The sequence below is a fragment of the Panicum virgatum genome, chromosome 8K (assembly GCF_016808335.1).
Source record: "Panicum virgatum strain AP13 chromosome 8K, P.virgatum_v5, whole genome shotgun sequence".
Taxonomy (NCBI): Eukaryota; Viridiplantae; Streptophyta; class Magnoliopsida; order Poales; family Poaceae; genus Panicum; species Panicum virgatum.
The window spans coordinates 4,897,643-4,915,641 of NC_053143.1; the positions used below are offsets into that span (position 1 = coordinate 4,897,643).

Consider the following 17,999-nt stretch of genomic DNA (forward strand, 5'->3'; position numbering starts at 1 on the left):
GCCACAGCTAGCTGGCCGAACAAAGCGGATGAAAGACCACGCTGCTGCTGTCACTTGTAACATCAAAGTTGCCATCATCGTGATCGCATGCCCGACGTGTTAGCTCCCCCTCTTCGAACATAAGTAGGCGCTCCACCTCCGAGTCGTGTGTTCTCCACACTCCTGCTGGCGTTGGGGCGTGTGCCAGTCGCCAGCGTTTTACTGCATCCCATTGCTAGTGCTAGCTCCCGCGCTTCTCCCAATACAAGTACGGTGTCCGTTCTCCCCGGCGCGCATGGCCGCCGTTGCTAACGACGACACCAAGCTCACCATCGTCCTCGGCCCGCCCACCGCCTCGCCGGGGTCCAAGGAGACTACCGGCGGCGACGACGACGTCACTGCCACGGCCGTGTCGTCGTCGCCGGCGCGGCGGGAGCGGGACGTCCAGTGGCTGCGCGCCGCGGTGCTGGGCGCGAGCGACGGGCTGGTCTCCACGGCGGCGCTCATGCTCGGTGTCGGCGCGGCGGGCGGCAACGACGACGACGACGACCTGCGCACCGTCGTCCTCGCGGGCGCGGCGGGCCTCGTCGCGGGCGCCTGCAGCATGGCCATCGGCGAGTACGTGTCCGTGCACGCGCAGCTGGACGTCGAGCTGGCCGAGCTCGCGCGCGCGCGCGCCCGGCCGGCTGCGGCGGGGCTCCCGAGCCCCGGGCGGGCGGCGGCTGCCTCGGCGCTGGCGTTCGCGGCCGGGGCGGCCGTCCCGCTGTTCGCGGCGTGGTTCGTCACCGGCTACAGGGCGCGGGTGGCGGCGGCGGTGGCGACGGCGACCGCCTCGCTCGCGGTGTTCGGCTCGCTGGGGGCCGTGCTGGGCCGCGCCCCCGGTGGCCGGGCCGGGCTGAGAGCCGTGGTGGGCGGGCTGGTGGCCATGGGGATCACATATGGGCTCATGAAGCTGTTCAGAATCCATCATGGTGTTTGATGGGCCAGAAATGTTGGCGTTTCATGGTATTTTGAAAAAAAAACATTAAAAAAATGTTGTAAAAAAAACCGGTAGACATTCCTTTTTTAAAAAAAAACTGATTGATAAAGGCCTTGAAAGGCAGGAAGCAACTGAAACGTGCATAATCGTGAAGAATGGAGAGCATTGAATCCATCTATAATTACTGAATGGATTGTACAAAGTGTGATGTTGGTGATCCTGAGTTATCGTCCTGTTAAAACAGTAAAACAGAAAAAATTGGCTGCAAAAAAATCACTATATTTTAAACTTGAATCAGTTAAGTTTCTAGTATTTTCATGCAAACTGCATTTGCACAAGGGGTCAGATCTGGCTTATGAGCCTGTCCAATTTTGGCATTAGTTCCTTGCATCAGGAATCATGTCAACCACGTAATATTCAAACTTAACCAGATCAAAAAGAACTTTAGGATGAACCAAACGTTCAAAATATTCATTGCATTTCACATTTCAATGCGTGCACTTCAGTTAAACATATAAGCTTTACAAACCCAGCAACTGGGTCATCATCTCAGGGCACCTGGATGGATGGGTGGATGGATGGGGATGTATATGTGGTAGCTTATACATATATTGCATATATAGAGTTGCTCACGCCCTAGCAGCTACTTCGTTTCCAAAAACATCTCAGCAGCCACCAGCTACTTAAGGAAAGTCAGATAGCTTCTACTACTACTACTACTACTTTATATACAGTGAGCTTTCGTCATCATACTGTCATACTGTATGCTAAGGATCTCCATCTGCGGGTTTCTCCTCAAGCTTGGTGTCGCGGGGATTCCCTTTGCCACGATTCAGTATCGATTCCCTAATCTCCTTGTATCTGTTCAGCTCCTCCAGCGCATCCGCTGCCGTTCTTGACCTCATCAGAGCGGAAGGCACCACTGCAGAGCTTGATGCACCCCTGCCATGTTCCTCAGTCATGACCCTCTGGAGTGAAGAAGGTTCTCGAGGAACCGGGGCACCAGGGGCCGTCAGTAACCTTTCCCTGAGTCCCGGGGCGTTCTTAAGGATGCGCATGAGACTACCTATTGCTGCATCTGGAGACCTGGTTATCGAGCCTCCAGCTTCCTGACTCGATTCATGGTTCTCTCTCTCGAGATCCATCCTGGAAAGATAGATGAAGATCTACATTAGCTTTATGAAATCAAGAAGCAAATACAGATACAAGAAGACCTAGAAACATATAATGTCCAGAGAAGGTCGAAACATTAGTAAAAAAAAGAAATGTTTTGAGACTGACCCCACTGTGACCTCATTGAAGAACATAATCGGTAAGTCATGCACAGTCCCTATATTTATCTTTATTAAGGGAGGACAAACTTAATAGTAATAACTAATTAGACTCCCTAGGCTGTATTTTTATTAGGTTAAGGGTTAGGTTAATGAGGCTCTCAAATTATCTCCTCAATTTTGAAAGTATGCCACTAGAACTAGTTTAACGTGTGAAGGTAGAAAAAGTTGTACCTTCTACAACTCTCTTGCTTAACAAAAACATCTTCCACAATGGGATGTAGCAACAAACTATAGAGGATGTTTATCTTGCTAGAACAAACTCGATTTAGTAGTAGAAGACGTTGCCCATACATTGATTTAGTAGAACTAAAACTGTAGCATACAGTTTTAAAATAATACAGAATATGATTTTCATGCAGTTTCTAAATAGCTAAGAGATATGCAAATAACACAAGAGTACAAAGAGTCTAGACTTCAGTCATTAATTTGTAAAATAATACAGGTGTACCCTAATTTTGTAATTAATAATTAGTAAATAACACATGGGTACAGAAGCTATAGAAGACCCTTTATCCAACAGATATTTGTGTTATCCAGAAATTCCCATATTCCTTTCTCTATCAACCAAAAGGCGATCAACACACACCTGGCCTCATACCATCAAGAATAGGAATAGCACTGCCTCATAGCACATGTAGGTGCCCACTCACAAGAGACTAGGTGACCCCCCCCCCCCCCCCCAACCTTGGAGAATTGAGGAGATAAGATCTAATATGTGGAGATGGCCAAGTCTTTATAGAGAGCCATATGAATGTAAAGAGTCGTCTGAATATGGAGAGACCCATAGGAATATATAGAGCCTTAACACCCCCATCAACGGTCTAGGTTTTCATCACTAATAATTATTTTTATTTTATCAGTTCAACAGGGGTCAGCATTGAACCCTTATTTATTTGCTTTAGTTATGGATGAGGTCACAAGGGATATACAAGGTGAGATCCCTTGGTGTATGCTCTTTGCTGATGATGTGGTGCTAGTTGACAAGAGTAGGGCAGGGATTAATAGGAAGTTAGAGCTGTGGAGACGCACGTTAGAGTCGAAAGGGTTCAGACTTAGTAGAACCAAGACCGAGTACATGATGTGCGATTTCAGCGCAACTAGACATGAGGGGGGAGACGTTAGTCTAGATGGACAAGTGGTGGTCCAGAAGGATACTTTTCGGTATTTAGGATCGGTGCTACAAAAGGATGGCGACATTGATGAAGATGTTAGGCATAGAATTTCAGCTGGGTGGTTGAAATGGCGGCAAGCTTCTGGCATCCTTTGTGACAAGAGGGTGCCACAGAAGCTAAAAGGCAAATTCTATAGGACATCAATTCGTCCGGCGATGTTATACGGTGCTGAATGTTGGCCTACAAAAAGGCGACATGTCCAGCAACTGAGTGTAGCAGAAATGCGGATGTTGCGGTGGTTTTGCGGGCACACAAGGAGGGATAAAGTCCGGAACGAAATTATTCGGGATAGGGTCGGGGTGGTACCAATTGAGGAGAAACTTACCCAGCATCGGCTGAGATGGTTTGGACATGTCCAACGAAGGCCTCCTGAGGCGCCGGTGCGTAATGGGATTCTTGAGCGGGTCGATAATGTAAAGAGGGGTAGAGGTAGACCTAAACTGACGTGGGATGAGTCGGTTAAGAGAGACCTTAAGGATTGTAATATCGCTAAAGATATAGCTTTGGATAGGAGCGCTTGGAGACTAGCTATTAATGTGCCTGAACCTTGAACTTATTTCTTTCGGGTTTCATCTCTATCCTACCCCAACTTGCTTGGGAAAAAAGACTATGTTGTTGTTGTTGTTGTTGTTTGTTATCAGTTCAACAAAGGGTATGTATGACATCTCTAGTGAACACCTACCAATTTCTTCCTTAAAATGTCCTTGTTCCACACAACCTACTGGTACAACTGGTACATAGCTCTGTTACGCGGATACTCCTAGGAGGTGGCGTATCCGTATCCGATACGTTTCTCTGGTTCGGATACGGATACGCCCCGGATACGCCTTGGATACGTTTCTAGCCGTATCCTGAAAAAACAGATACGTATTTGCTTGGATACGCATATCTGATACTTTTGGGCCAGATGGGAGGGCCAGATGCCAGATGGGATATAGCCCAAAGCAGTAATCAGCCCACCCAAATGTTGTTTTGGTAGTAAGAGATGAATAGATGATACAAAATGATGAACTTGCTGCAATAGAACTAGATGAGCAGCAACTGAAAAACCCCTTGTGGAATCAGTTGTGCTTTTAGAGAAGGCTAGTTATAGAGGTAATATTATATGGACATGCAAGTATTGCACATCTGAGTATAGGGGAAGTTACTCAAGAGTAAAATCTCACTTGCTGAATATCTATGTGATATTTATATATAATTATTAATTATCCTAGCCGTATCGCCGTATCAGTGTTTTTTGGGAAAGTGCATATCCGCGTATCCGATACGTATCGTATCCGATACCCGTACCAGTATCCGTGTAACATAGGTACATAGACCATATCAAATTAAACTAAAGTAAAGCCAGATTCAAACTGATCTGAACCAGAGATCAGCAGCATACTGGACCTAGTCAAGGACAGGCTTAATTTAACCAGGCTTGTTTTACCCGAGCCAGGTGATGCCTGAACCCATATCCACTTTAATGTTTAAGAACGCTAAGGACAGCCAAATGTACCTTAGTTTTGCCCAGAAGCTATACAAGCTAGTAACAAATGCTTGTCTACACCTGCCCTCCAGATGTCCAAATGGTTTGGCTCCTCCCATGTAATATTGTTCACACACCACTCGTGCCTCTCCACGGTCTTAGAAATATGTTTTTAGTACATTAAAAAGAACATATGACATCTTCAATGCTTCTACTATGCTTCCAAGATCATGCTTAATCAAAATATGAAGTATTAGCCCAAAAACTGTTTGTGATGAAACTCATAGCAAACCCCATCAGAGAGGAGACATAACTGAGCAAAAACAGAAACTTAGGAATCATAGGAATCACAGAAAGTAATAGAACCAGGGGGGAAAAGGTGATGCCATTACATCTCCAGTAGGTTGTTTCATTTGAAGAACTGGATAATAACACTCTTTATTTAACCTCCAGAGGATGCATTCATTTGGAAAAAATGGCAAAAGCCCCAATCATCAAATATATAGCGATATAGACAAGTCTGAAGTATTGCAAGCAACCAACAACATATCTAGATAATAGAGAGAACAACAGGTTCTAAAAAGCATATCACTCCAACAAAAAAGTCACGGACAGAAAATGAAACACACATCAACTAATCAGAAATAAGTGATATCCTCTAACATGCTGTCAACTGGTATGACGAACTATTCTGACTCACGCAACATAAGTAGATGCACCTATGCACATCATGATACCTAAATTAGTTTTGCAAAGAAACAATGGTGCCCTTTTATTAAGAAAATACCTATAGAAGTGAACAAATTGATAACTCGATTAAATACAGAAGCAACAGCAAGTTAGACCTGAATGGACACTGAAACACTATATCTAGGTAAAAGCTACAGGAGGCCAATCGAGCTACCTGAAGTAATTAAAAAATGTATCTTCTCTTCCCTATGGACACTCCTTCAGCATTTATTATCCTCTCATGAAACCTAAAATAAAATTGCTCCATACCTGCTAAGTGGAAACCATCTGGTTTTCCCTACAGAATTGTAAAATCCTATAGCATGCAGTTTAAATATGATGAGCATTGTTGCATCAAAGACCTTTTGAAAAAGCCATATACATAAGTGGACACTTTGTAGTGCAATACCATTGTCATGGCATTCCCTAAGTAAAAATAATGCTATCACCTTTTAAACCAAGAAAAAGGAGTGTTCAATCTTTATCAGATACTTAGAACATCTATTACACAGAGAAATCACATGCATTCATGAGGATATGAATGTAAAGGGGATCAAACATAAACCACAGGGAACAGCAGAAAAAGGAAATGAAATTGTGGCAAAATGGGATTTTTTCGGAAAACGCAGGAGAGCTGTGCATCATTATATTAAGAAGGAAAAATGGGTAGGTGAGTAGATTCAACCAAGGCATCATCTCAAAAGGTTACAATCAATAAATATTTTCATTATTAGAGCCAGAAAGAGAACCTGCTAAGTTGATCGATGATGGTGTCTTTATCTTCCCAAGCAAAAACCAACTCTCGTTCATCCAGTTCATCCATGATGAAAAGTTTACTGGAGGTCCGAGTCAACTTTAGTCCACGAAAATATACCAAATCATCTTTGCCAAAAGATAAAACCTAAAGCAATAAGCAGGACAAGAAATTCATAAGTCAGATATCAGATCCAATCATCAAGGAGAAGAACATCATAACATGATGATGGTGCTCTTCGAGTTTCACATTTTGGTTGAGAAGATCAACAACAAAAATGCAATCACCTTTTGCAAAGACTTCTCATTCTGAACCTCACCCAGCCTGACCAAATCCTTCATTATTATTGATCTATCATTGGGAGAACGTGTTAGATTTTCATTTCGAAATGGGCACTGTTGCTTATCCTTCCTATGTGGAGAAGGAGGCAGCCTGCTACCACCTCCACCAGCCCTCACTGTGGTAATACTCATTGGAGCACTCTCATATCGGAAGAAGGGATTTCTCGGGTAGCTAGAAGGTGAATGGGATGGTGATGGCGACAGAGGTGGCGATGGATAGCACTCTTCATTTACTGCATCTCTCTTCTTCGCAGATGATGATGTGTTAAGTTGATGTGAATATGCTGTTGGAGAATTATCAGTGGGCATACGTGATGGTGATGCAGATGGTCCAGTTCCATGTTCCGTGCTCCAACTGTGCCGCCTGCTCATGGTAAAAGATGCAGGTACAATGCCATCTGAAGGTAGGGAATTAAACTTCCTCAGAAAATCTGTTGTGGGGCTTCCAACGTAATCCGTGATAATCTCTGTTGCCATCGGTGTGGTTGGCTCTGGTGCTGCTGCTACCTCCAGCACTGGCACATATGAAACTGACAAGCTCAAGCGACCAGACAGAGTTTCAATTGGAGCAAATGCATAGTGTTTCATCTCTGCATCCTCTGCGCGGGTGAATGGCTCAACAAACGACAAAATCTTGTGTGAGAGGCTGAGTGGACGGATTCTTCCGGATGAACTGAGCTCCTGGAAGAGATGGTATGCTGGCAAGAGCCTGACAACCAGATATAGCGACCGGAACAACACTGTTGAGCCACTGTATGCCCTCCTGTACAGGCTATGATCCTGAGCAGAGCTGCTCCTAGACTTCTTGCCACCGTTCTTGCTACCATTACCACTGCTGCTGACAGACCTGCTAGTTTCATACTTTATCACCCACCTTTCGATGATCCTGCCGGGCCCAGCACTGGCGGTTCTGGTATTGTCGCGCTGCAGGAGGACAATGTCAATGACCAGAGGCTCGATGTTGCTCTGCCGCCACAGGTCAAAGTTCTCGAGCGCAGCAGGGCAGTCCCGGAGGGCGAGGTTGAACCACCGGTCGCGCGGCTGGCTGCCGGACAGCGGCGACGACGGCGGGGAAGGGCGCGTGAAGTTGCGCGACGACTCGTAGGGCGACCTCGACTCCAGGATGATGTGGAGGCTCTTGGCGAAGAACTCGGTGATCACTTGCTCCACCATTGGCGGCTCCGACGCGCCCGCAGCCGCAGCCATGGTCCCCCGTGGTTGCGTACCGCGGCGGCAGGCTTCACTCGCGGGTTCAGTTGAACCCCACAGAATCCTGTGAAACAAACTGCGCCGGCACCATGGCCAGATCGAAGGAACCGATCGAGCTGCCAATGGGGGGACGGGTGGAATCGAAGTCAGTTGGCGTAATACATCTAAAAACTTGAAATTGGGTCGGATCCGAACACAAGTAGCTTGCATTAGTTAGGGTTTGGAGCGCTCGCTCTCGCGCAACGGGAGGGAGAAGAGAGGGGAAGGGGGTGGGCGTACCTAGTCGGAACTTGCCGCCGGCGATGGGCCCGAAGGAGACCTGGCAAAGGGCGGCGCCGCTCGCCCAGTCGCCGCCGCCAGGGGAGGGAGGCCGAGTGGGTTTGGGGGAACGGGGGGGAGGAGACGAGATGGGGTGAGCGCTACAGGAAGCGAGACGCCACCCCCCCCCCCCCCCCCCCCCCCTGGATGGCGTCTTGCCTGTCGGCTGATTTCTGTTCTCTTTTTTACTGCTGGTAAATAAAGGTTAGTAATCTCGTATGAAACACACATAATTTAGAGCTTTGTGCTTGAAAGTTTACTCATATCATCATAGGAATCTTCATGAAAGAGGGAGTCAGCATATCTTGAGAGTAGTTTACATTAATTTCTTGACTTGATGACATGTCCATTAAATATTACTACTTGTTACTTCAGCTTCGTCATAATATCTCTAACTGTGGCCAAGCATAGAAAATATGTTAATTTCTTCAATACTGTCGGTACCCTGTAGAAGGGATACCCACTTTTACTGCAGCAAGGCAGGACCCGCGTAATTATCCGTAACTACGCGTAAGGACGGAGTAGCCAGGTCCGGAAAGATCGTGCTGTTTCCTGGAATGGTCCGGAACCCTGTGTAGCGCCTTAGCCTGGTCCCGTACCCTAAGCCTACACACTCCACCACTCTGTAACAAGCACTGAGCAACCTGGACCTGCGCATCTAGAGCCCCAGACCTAGTACCAGCCTGGCGCTAGTCAGGGATAAGTCCCGCGGGTCTGCTACTAAGCTGTAAATTTGAAGTGGTACACAGGTTAAGTCCGGACTGGTGGTAGCCAGCCTCAAACCATTGAGCCTACCTACCAGGGGGTCCTAGCATCCGCTTCAAAGCCTTCATGCAGATCAAGGTCCGGTCTCAATGATAGACAGACTCAAAACAACTGAGTCTATCTCCCGGGGGGCCCGGAGCATCCGCTTTGTCCCACACATCATGAACGGATTCTGCATGCGTCAAACAGCTAAGTTGCAGTATCATTGCTACTGTATAAGTGAACTTGATTTTTCTCCCTGTAGTTCTGTATGCTACACAGGGAACAAGGCGCTTGCTCGTCTTACAAACTATGCATCCCTATGCCCAAGGAGGTCCGGAATATCTTCTACGGCTCAGGTGGCAGACAGGTCCAAGCAACTGAACCTATCCGCCAGGGGGCCAAGGGCGCCGGGGTGCTGCATACCGCAAATCAACAACTGACAAACAGCTAAGTTGAAGTTTCTTCTATTTCAAAAATTTCAACTAATACAGTGTTTGTTACATAGTGCAAAAAGAAAAAGATACAATGCCCAGCTCAAGGGTCCGCAGCTTCCCGTTTGAAGTAGGGAGCAACGAAGTCGACGACCTCTCGCACGCTATCCCGAGCGGCGGCCTCCGTCTCTGCTACAGGGCCATTGACCACGGGCGCCAGCGACATGGACGAGTCATGGCTCCGGAGGCAGGTCAGGATGTGCTCTGCCACCATCCGGATCAGCTCGCGACCCTCGGCTTCAAGCTGACCAGCGAGGACTGGCTCCAGACGATGGAGCCTGTCCGAAGCAGAACTCAGCACTGGGAGGGCGTCAGCTATCGAAGCTGGCGGCTCCGCCACCTGGATTGGGCTCATCCCAAATGGCACCAATGCGAGGCTCGCTTCGGCCGCCCAATCAGCGATCCGCTGGGCTCCCCCGCGCTAGTCCTTCTGGTGCTTCCGGACCGCCTCTTGCACCCGGGTGTCCAGAGCCGCCTTGGCCACCTCCACCTCGCGGGACCTTTCCTCGAGCTCGCGGGACCTCTCCTCGAGCTCGGCCTCCCTCTGCTCCGCCCGCTCCTTCAACTTCTTGAGCGAGTCTCGCTGGCGCCCAAGTTCCTTATTTATGCCGGTGGCGTGGGCCTCCCGCTTGGCGAGGGATTTCTGGCCCTCCTCCAAAACCGCCTCGTCGGCAGTCAGCTGGCTGGCTCTCTCCTGCAGTTGCTCGCGCCATCCCTGCAGAGTCGCAGAGAAGACGTCGAGCTCCTGCCTCCGGACCTCGAGGTCCTGGCTGCGAGTCTCCAGCTCGGACTGCTGAGCCGCGAGACGAGCCTCGAGGTCGGACCGCTGAGCCGCGAAGCCAACAACCTCCAGGGTGAAATCCTGCTCCCGCTGCGCCAGGGATTTCTCTCGGTTCGACACTGCGAACTCCCGGTCAAACACCTTCTTAAGGTTGGCTCGGTAGGCCTCTTGGTCCGCCTTGAGCTTTGACCGAGTTTCTGCAGCGCGGGAGGCTTCAGCCTTCGTATGCGCTTCCAAGCGGGTGTGCCAGTCGGAGAGGCGCTGAAGCTCGCTCTCCAGGGCAGACCACTCCCGCCGGAAGGCCGTCTCGGAGGAGGAGGTTGCCTCTTCGATCGACCGCCGGACCTGAAACATCACCTGGGGGAGGGGAGTCACATCCTCCTCTGCGAGTTGGAGTTGCAGGAGCCGCCTGCCAAAGACCACCTCCAACTCCTCCTCTGCAACAGGACCGGAGCTGGAGGTGGGGGCTTCTGCTGCAGCACTTGTCTCCGCCGCCTCCGCTGCCGCCGCGTCAGATGCGGCTGTGCCCAGCACCGGCGCCTCCGCCGCCGATGCGTCAGATGCGGCTGCGCCCAGCACGGGCGCCGCCTCCGCCGCCGCCGCGTCGGATGCGGCTGCGCCCAGCACCGGCGCCGCCTCCGCCGCCGCCGCGTCGGGTGCGGCTGCGCCCAGCGCCGGCATCTCAGCCGCCGCGGCGTCGGGTGCGGATGCCCCCAGCACCTACGCCTCAGCCATCGCTGCGTCGGGTACGGCAGCACCCAACACCGGCGCCTCCGCCGTCGCTGCGTCGGGCGCGGCTGCACCCAGCACCGGCGCTCCCACCACCGCTGTGTCTGCTGCCTCTGCCGCAGGTGCCTCCACCGCCGCAGCGTTGTGTGCTGCTAAATCTGGAAATAACGCTCCTGTCAGCATCACGTCGCGCACCACCGGGCTGGCATAGGTCGCTGTACCTGAGGGTCCCGCACCCGCTGTCGCCGTTGCTGTCAACGCCGAGGTCGCAGCCGCCTGGGCACCAGCCGACGAGCCGGCGATGATAGAAGAACCGCTGGGGCGAGGAGCCCTGGTAACAAAGCGGAGAAGCCTTCAGGAAAAAGCAGAGCACCGGCGTAAGGGAAGGAAGCAGGATAACACTAACCCAGAGGTACCGGGTACCCAGCATCCTCGGAGCCCCGGCCTCTTCTCCTGCGGCTGCTGCTGTTGCTGTTGCTGCCCCTGCAGCTGCGATGCAGGCGCAACCCGGGCTTGTTCCTGCTGCTGCAGTCCCCGTGGCTGCAGCACGGGCGCGACCCGGGGTTGCACCTGTTGCTGCTGTTGCCGCCCTCGCGCCTGTTGCCGCTGCTCTTGCGGCTGCTGCTGGTGTTGCTGCCGGCGGGAGGAATTCCTCGGCGGCGATGGTGGTGGTGCAGCCGCCCCAGAGGATGCGTGGGGGCCGGCAGCCCAGGAGCTACCCTGGCCCGCGCCCTCAGAAGACCTCTGGCGCTTCACGGCGGGCTCCGAGACCAGGGTCCCGTCGCCCCTGAGTAGCCTGCGCCGGCCTGCGTCTCCCGACGATGCACCGGAGCTGCTCTGTGCCCGACTGGAACCGGCTGCGGCCACGCTGCTGGCCGCGGCCTGCTTCCCCTTCATGGTGGCGCCGGACCCCGCAGCGCTCAGCGTAGCTTGATCCCCGGACGCGCCAGGGATCCAGAGCCCACGGTTCGGGTCGCCTCCGGTCTGGCGTGGGGCCAGTCCCCCATCGTCCAGAGTTGGCAGGGTAGCCAGCACCGCCACCCTCGCGGGGTCCTCGCAGAGGGGGACTATGCTCTGCGGGAGGATCAGGTTCTCTGGGATGAAGGCGTCCCCCGTCACGTTCCGCACCAGAACCTCCAAGGCCTCCTGGGTCAGGTCGCTCCCCTCTCCGCGTTGGGTCCTGCTGCAGTCGTTGAGGCCGGTGAAGTTCCACGCAGGACGCGGCCGCTGCTTCAGGGGGGCGATCCGGCGCTTCACGAAGTCTCCGAGCACGTGCCACGAGGTGAGGCCGCTCTCCGCCAGCGACCTGATCTTGTCCAGCACGGAGTCGAACTCCGGCTGCAGCGACGGCTTGGCCCTCTAGGATGCCTTGTCGGAGGCGGGTCCCTCGGTCGGCAGGGCGAGGCGCTCGTTGGCTTCGGTGGTGGCGATCACTCAATCCCTGCGCCACTCCTCCCACTTTCCGCCAGCAAGGGCGGGAATGTAAGGAGTCGCCAGGTCACTCCTCATCTGGAAGTAGTACCCCCCCACCTCGTCCTTGCTCCTTCCGGACCTCACCAGAATGAAGAAGTAGCGGAAGAGGATGACGCAGGGCCACACTCCCACGAACATCTCGCATAAGTGCACGAAGATGGACGTCAGGAGGAGGGAGTGGGGCGTCAGATGCTGAAGTTGGAGGCCGAAGTCTTCCAGCAGCAGCAGCAGGAACGAAGAAATCGGCAGTCCCACGCCGGTGGAGATGTGCGAGGTGAATAGCACAAACTCCCCGGCGCGGAGGTTGCCAAGGGGAACCGAGCCTGCTCGCACCCCCCAGCCGGTCTCCTGAGCACTCCACCCAAGCAGGCGGCGCACTGTGTTCAACTCTCCCTCGGTCTGGTAGCGGCGGAGATGAACAAGGGATGCCATCTCTTGGTGGAATGAGGAGCAGCCTGCGTAGGGGAGAGAAGGGCAAGGGAAGCTCGAAGGCAAAGGGGCGCAAAGGCTAGGAGGAAGAAGACGAATGCGGGAAAGTAACCGCGGAATGCAGTACGCCCCATTATAAAGCCTGACTCAACCGGCGCACCCCGGAACCGTCGCCGGAACCCAAGCGACGCCCGCGCCTGGTGTTAACCGCCCAGTCCATGACATTGGGGCCCAGGCCCACCTGTCGGGGTGAGCGGGTAACCAACAAGGGTGCGAAAAGACGGGATCTGAACCGTCGCCCGCGCGCGCGGGGAGCGAGGCGGAAGCTGAGCTGACGTGAGCGTGTTAAGCGCTGGCGTGGCCGAGCTTTTCGGGAACTGCGCCGGTGGTAAATGATCCGTTTACTCCGGCGGCAACAATGCCGAGCGTCGCGCGCGTGACTAGGTGAACCACTGTGCGTGGGGGCCATGAGTCAATAAGCCATTGCGATGTGATGAGGCAGCAAACAACCCGATGGATGGTCAAAGCCGGTCAAGACCTCTGCAGCAAGAAGTTTCAAGCTATGCAGAGCCAAATCGCAGTAGTGGCCCCACCTGCGGGTTCGTACCTCCCCCAAGGTGGGCCCGGGGGCTACTGTCGGTACCCTGTAGCAGGGATACCCACTTTTACTGCAGCAAGGCAGGACCCGCGTAGTTATCCGTAACTACGCGTAAGGACGGAGTAGCCAGACCCCACCGGTCAGGCTCTTTCCTCACCAGGCTAACGGCCCCGGACCCGTTCCCCGCCTGGGGATGGGTCCGGAGACGCCACGTGTCTCTAAGGAAGGGAAGCTCCGAGCTGACAGCCGAGGCCTCGAACCCCCCCATAGGGGTTCGGGACCTCCTGCGCCCATCCGGACCCCCTTACCGCGTGGGGGTCCGGAGCCGCCACGTGTCCCGGAGGCACGGGCGCGGGCTCGAGCGCGAGTCCTCCGCAAGGAGACTCGCCCACCCACTGCATTTAATGCGGATGGTTGAGGCGTGCTCTATCGCCGCGGCACGGGACAGCCTTTGTCAGGCCTCACTGTGCACCGCGTATTACCAAGGTACACAGTACAGCCGCCTGTGCCGCACCCGCGCAGAGCCCGTCTGCAGCATTAAATGGATATGGCGGCACGGCACTTTTCCATCATGCCGCCTACGCCGCAAGCTACACAGCCCGTTCAGCTACGTGGCAGGCGACGTCACTAGCTACGTCTGGCATCGTCCCGACAAGACAGCGCCTGGACATGATGAATGAGGGACTCCAGGAGCAGGCAAGGGATTCCAGGAGGGAGATCCCCGTTGCCTGCGACGCCATGATGTATGAACAGTACGTTATTTTATACTATACCGTTGGGCCCACTTGTCGGGGACCCAACAGCCATGTACGCGCCTCCCTTGAGATATAAAAGGGGGGCGCTCGCTGCGCACTACAAGCTCTCCGGACACACAAGCTCTCGAAACCTCTCTCACTCTCGTGGGAAGGCAATACAACACACAGTGGACGTAGGGTATTACGCTTCGGCGGCCCGAACCACTCTAAATCTTGCTGTGTTCATCGTGTTCTTGAGTGAGATCCATCTGGGACTAGCTAACCCCCGAGTACACACCCTCTGGGCTAGGGCGGGTGCCTTCCACCACCCGGCCGTGGTTTGCAGCACCACGACAAATACCAAATGAATACATCAATATATTTCATGGTGGATTTACTGAACTAATTGTTAATGTTTATTTACAAATAAGTTTGATCAAAATTAGATAAATTTAACTTTCAGAGTGACAACTAATTTAAAATGGAGGAAGTATTCCTTTTGTAATAAAGCGATGCACGCTTACACATACCATCACCTATATGAAATAATAAGTTAGCATATTTCAATATTAATAAATCACGATAGGTGTCACGCTGCTAATGAGCATATTGCCAGATGACATGTCAATTTAACAGTTTATATTTTTTTATTTTACATAAAAATGTAATTATCACCTTAGGTTATAATAGGTCTTTAAATATACTTATGTGTTTTACGCAGATTTCAACTACATGTGTGGTAAACAAGATTTAAAATTACAAGAATATATTTTATGCAAAATTGGAAGGAAAATGAAAATATTTGTATTCTTTAGTATAATTTTAGTTAATACTTCATAGTCTCTGTTTTTTTTCATAATACTCAAATTTTGACAAACTTTTTTTTGAGTGAATTGGCAGGGGAGTCCCCTACCTATTTTTTTTATAATTATTGTAAAATTTATCTTTTTATAAATATAAATATGAACAAAATGTTTTTACAGGTTCTCGAACAATTATGAAGCTTATACATTGTTATGAATCAACAAAAGTTGTGTAAGGGAAATTGGGGTGAGATAATAATATTCTCCTTTTGGCGTTTATCAACATTTCTCTAGATCACGGCGAGAATCAACAACTGCAGTTACAGATCATCGTTTGTAGAAAGTTGGGGTCCTCTTGGTTCACTAAAAGCACTAAAGCGTTGCTAAAGATGATGTCAGTGCCACATGTGGATATGTTCTTAATTCTTGGTGACCTTCCAAAAATTCATAGAAATCATGGTAAATATATGGTGATTATTGTTATTATTTTTCATTTCATCATTTAAGAAAAAATGATTAACTGGAAACCGAATCACACAAGAAAAAATAACGCAAAAAATGAGACGACATTAAAACCAATCTAAAGTCATCACAAAACAGTACAACAATGTGAATCACAAAACAGTACAGCAATGGACTTAGTTAAATAACATTGATTTTATCCTAAAAAATATTATTTTCTTAATTGAATTAATGGATCATAGGATATCGATTTGATTTCCACACCCTATATTAATGGTTGGAACACGTAGTAGGTGTACCATGTGAGAACAATACTTGTGAATTCATAGTCAAATAGCATACGCAACTCGTACAACAATATCTTCAACACCGGAAAATCTACAATATTTATTTCCTCCCCTAAATCATGAAACGTCAAAGAATAATGTTTGCTACATCACATGACAACATGCTTAACACGAAAAAAAATTGGCCACATTTTTTTTAAGAAAAAAGAGGGTAAAAATCCGTCGACACATGAATAGCAAACTGCCTTTCCAAGTTCGTTGCGATCCCCTCAATACAACTGCACCCTCTGTTTCTCCACGCCCCCCTCTTCCTTTAATTTCGCCAACAGTGTTCCCGCGGCGGCGGCGGCGTCATCCTCCTCTGATCGCCGGGAGGCGATGGTGTCAGCAGATGTGACGCTGTCCGGCGCCAACGGGCAGCCAGCGGGGGAGTTCATGGAGCAGAGGAGCTCCCCGAGATTGATCTCCCTATCGCCGGTCCGCCGTCTGCTCCGACCAGGAGTCCCTCCTGCGGCCGCCACGTGCTCGGCGGCGTGCCGGACCCGGACAACGGCGCCGTGCTGCTCGTGCTGGTCGTGCCGGCGCTCCACGCCCTGCTCACGCCGGGGCTGCTGCCACGCCGCGCCTCCGGGCGGCCGCCGGCCTTCGTCAGCTGGTGCCGGACCACCCGCTTGCTGGAGACGGTGGGACGCGCCGCCGCCGCCGTCTTCTTCCTGGCTTCCTACCACGTCGCCTGGCTTCCCGACGTGGCCGCAGCCCACTTCGTTGGCCCCAGCAGAAGCGCGGCGCTGCCACCGCGACCCTCCTCCTTACCTTCTACGCCTCCTGGAAGTTTGGCTGCGCCATTGCCGGGTGCCTCGACCTCCACCGGTGCGCGAGGAGCGGTGCTCCGGGCACCCCGCCGCCGCCGGCTCACGGCGGAGAGGATCGAGGGTGCTCCGAGGGATCGGCGATCTACTTCTTGCCTATGCGAGGTGCCACGTCTTGTTTGCTCGCCGCCGTGCCGATGACATGGCTCGTCGTCTCGCGCCCAGCGCCGCCGGTGGCCTTTGCCAACGAGGCTCTGTTGGTGGTGGAGGAGCTCCCGCTCGAGACGCTTTTCTTCCTCGCCTGGCCATGGAGCAGCAGCAGCTTCCTGGGGTACATCCTCATCCTCACAGTGTTTTCATGTTGAAATCAGAGCCAGCAGGCAAGGCCTTTGGGGATCGGCATCGACAGCTTGTCAGAGGATGGGCCTGATGAACATGCTAGAGGCTGCTTGATCAACCTTGAGCTTCTTTTTGAAAGATTCAACCTTGAGCTTGCAGGACTGGATGAGCAGGGACAGTTCAGAACTAGGACAGGGCAAAGAATTGGGAGAAGACTCGGTGGAAACACTACTCCATGTTGCACTACTCCACATTGTGGCAGAGCAAGGATGGGCAGAGAGAGCAGGATGGAAACTCTGGGCTCTCCTCAATAATCTGTATCTTTGTCACTAGATTCATGGTAGGATAGCATTGTAATCATCGAGATATATAGTAGTGACTCCAGTATGGTAAACACGACCTACCATAAAACCTGTTGAGCTTACATTTAGTATGATTTATTTTATCCCAGTAGCATATAGTCATCTAAGTACTCATTCTTCAATCTTCAAAACTTCATAACTTTCTCCCTATCACCCACTCGAGTAGCTCACATGCTTCATTTCATCACCATTTTCAATTAATTGCCAGTATTGTTTAAAGGGGAAATTGTGAAACAAAGTAAATAACTTTTCCGGAGCCAATCCCAATATACAAGTACTCCTATATAGCGTATTTAGAACCACATTTCTAAACCCCACCAACCCCAACCCCAACCCCAACCCCAACACACACACACACACACACAAAATTGATATGACTATAAATTCATCCATAGTTTGATAGAAAATTTAGATCAATAGTTTTATTGTAACTAAGATTTGGTCATTGTGATTTCCTTTTCAATTCACTAGTGCAAGGACAAAGAAACAAAGCCAGCTCAATCGACTGTTATCACAATTCACAAAACGGTGCGAATAAGGCCACATTTGATTCTCTTCACAGCTCACTCACATTATCATTTTTCCTCAGAGAAACGGGGAAAGAGCAAGAATGGCACAGAGCAATGACATCAGATTCACCGAACATCAACTTATCCATGCTCAGTCAGTCAG

General features: G+C 51.2%; 2 protein-coding genes and 1 long non-coding RNA gene across 3 annotated transcripts; 2 read left to right on the forward strand and 1 right to left on the reverse strand.

Moving 5' to 3' along the window:
• LOC120646104 (vacuolar iron transporter homolog 4-like) lies at window positions 1-971 on the forward strand. The gene has a single exon (XM_039922816.1). It carries the CDS (start codon window positions 275-277, stop codon window positions 956-958), a length of 684 nt encoding a protein of 227 aa, XP_039778750.1. The 5' UTR covers window positions 1-274; the 3' UTR covers window positions 959-971.
• Window positions 972-1,408: 437 nt separating this feature from the next.
• Window positions 1,409-8,445, reverse strand: LOC120643657 (autophagy-related protein 13b-like). Its single transcript, XM_039920088.1, has 4 exons — window positions 8,245-8,445; window positions 6,703-8,081; window positions 6,411-6,562; window positions 1,409-2,104 (listed from the first exon to the last, which is right to left on the reverse strand). Exons 2-4 carry the CDS (start codon window positions 7,960-7,962, stop codon window positions 1,726-1,728), a joined length of 1,791 nt encoding a protein of 596 aa, XP_039776022.1. The 5' UTR covers window positions 7,963-8,081; window positions 8,245-8,445; the 3' UTR covers window positions 1,409-1,725.
• Window positions 3,973-5,899, forward strand: LOC120643658. Its single transcript, XR_005663097.1, has 2 exons — window positions 3,973-4,197; window positions 4,774-5,899. It is a non-coding gene; the product is annotated as an uncharacterized LOC120643658 (long non-coding RNA).
• Window positions 8,446-17,999: the final 9,554 nt, after the last annotated feature.

Coding starts and splice junctions, on each gene's coding strand:
- LOC120646104 (XM_039922816.1), top strand. CDS start 275: ATGGCCGCCGTTGCTAACGACGACACCAAGCTCACCATCGTCCTCGGC.
- LOC120643657 (XM_039920088.1), bottom strand. CDS start 7,962: ATGGCTGCGGCTGCGGGCGCGTCGGAGCCGCCAATGGTGGAGCAAGTG. Junction 6,563..6,702: donor ATGAGAAGTCTTTGCAAAAG/GTGATTGCATTT, acceptor TTATTGCTTTAG/GTTTTATCTTTTGGCAAAGA. Junction 2,105..6,410: donor ATCATCGATCAACTTAGCAG/GTTCTCTTTCTG, acceptor CTATCTTTCCAG/GATGGATCTCGAGAGAGAGA.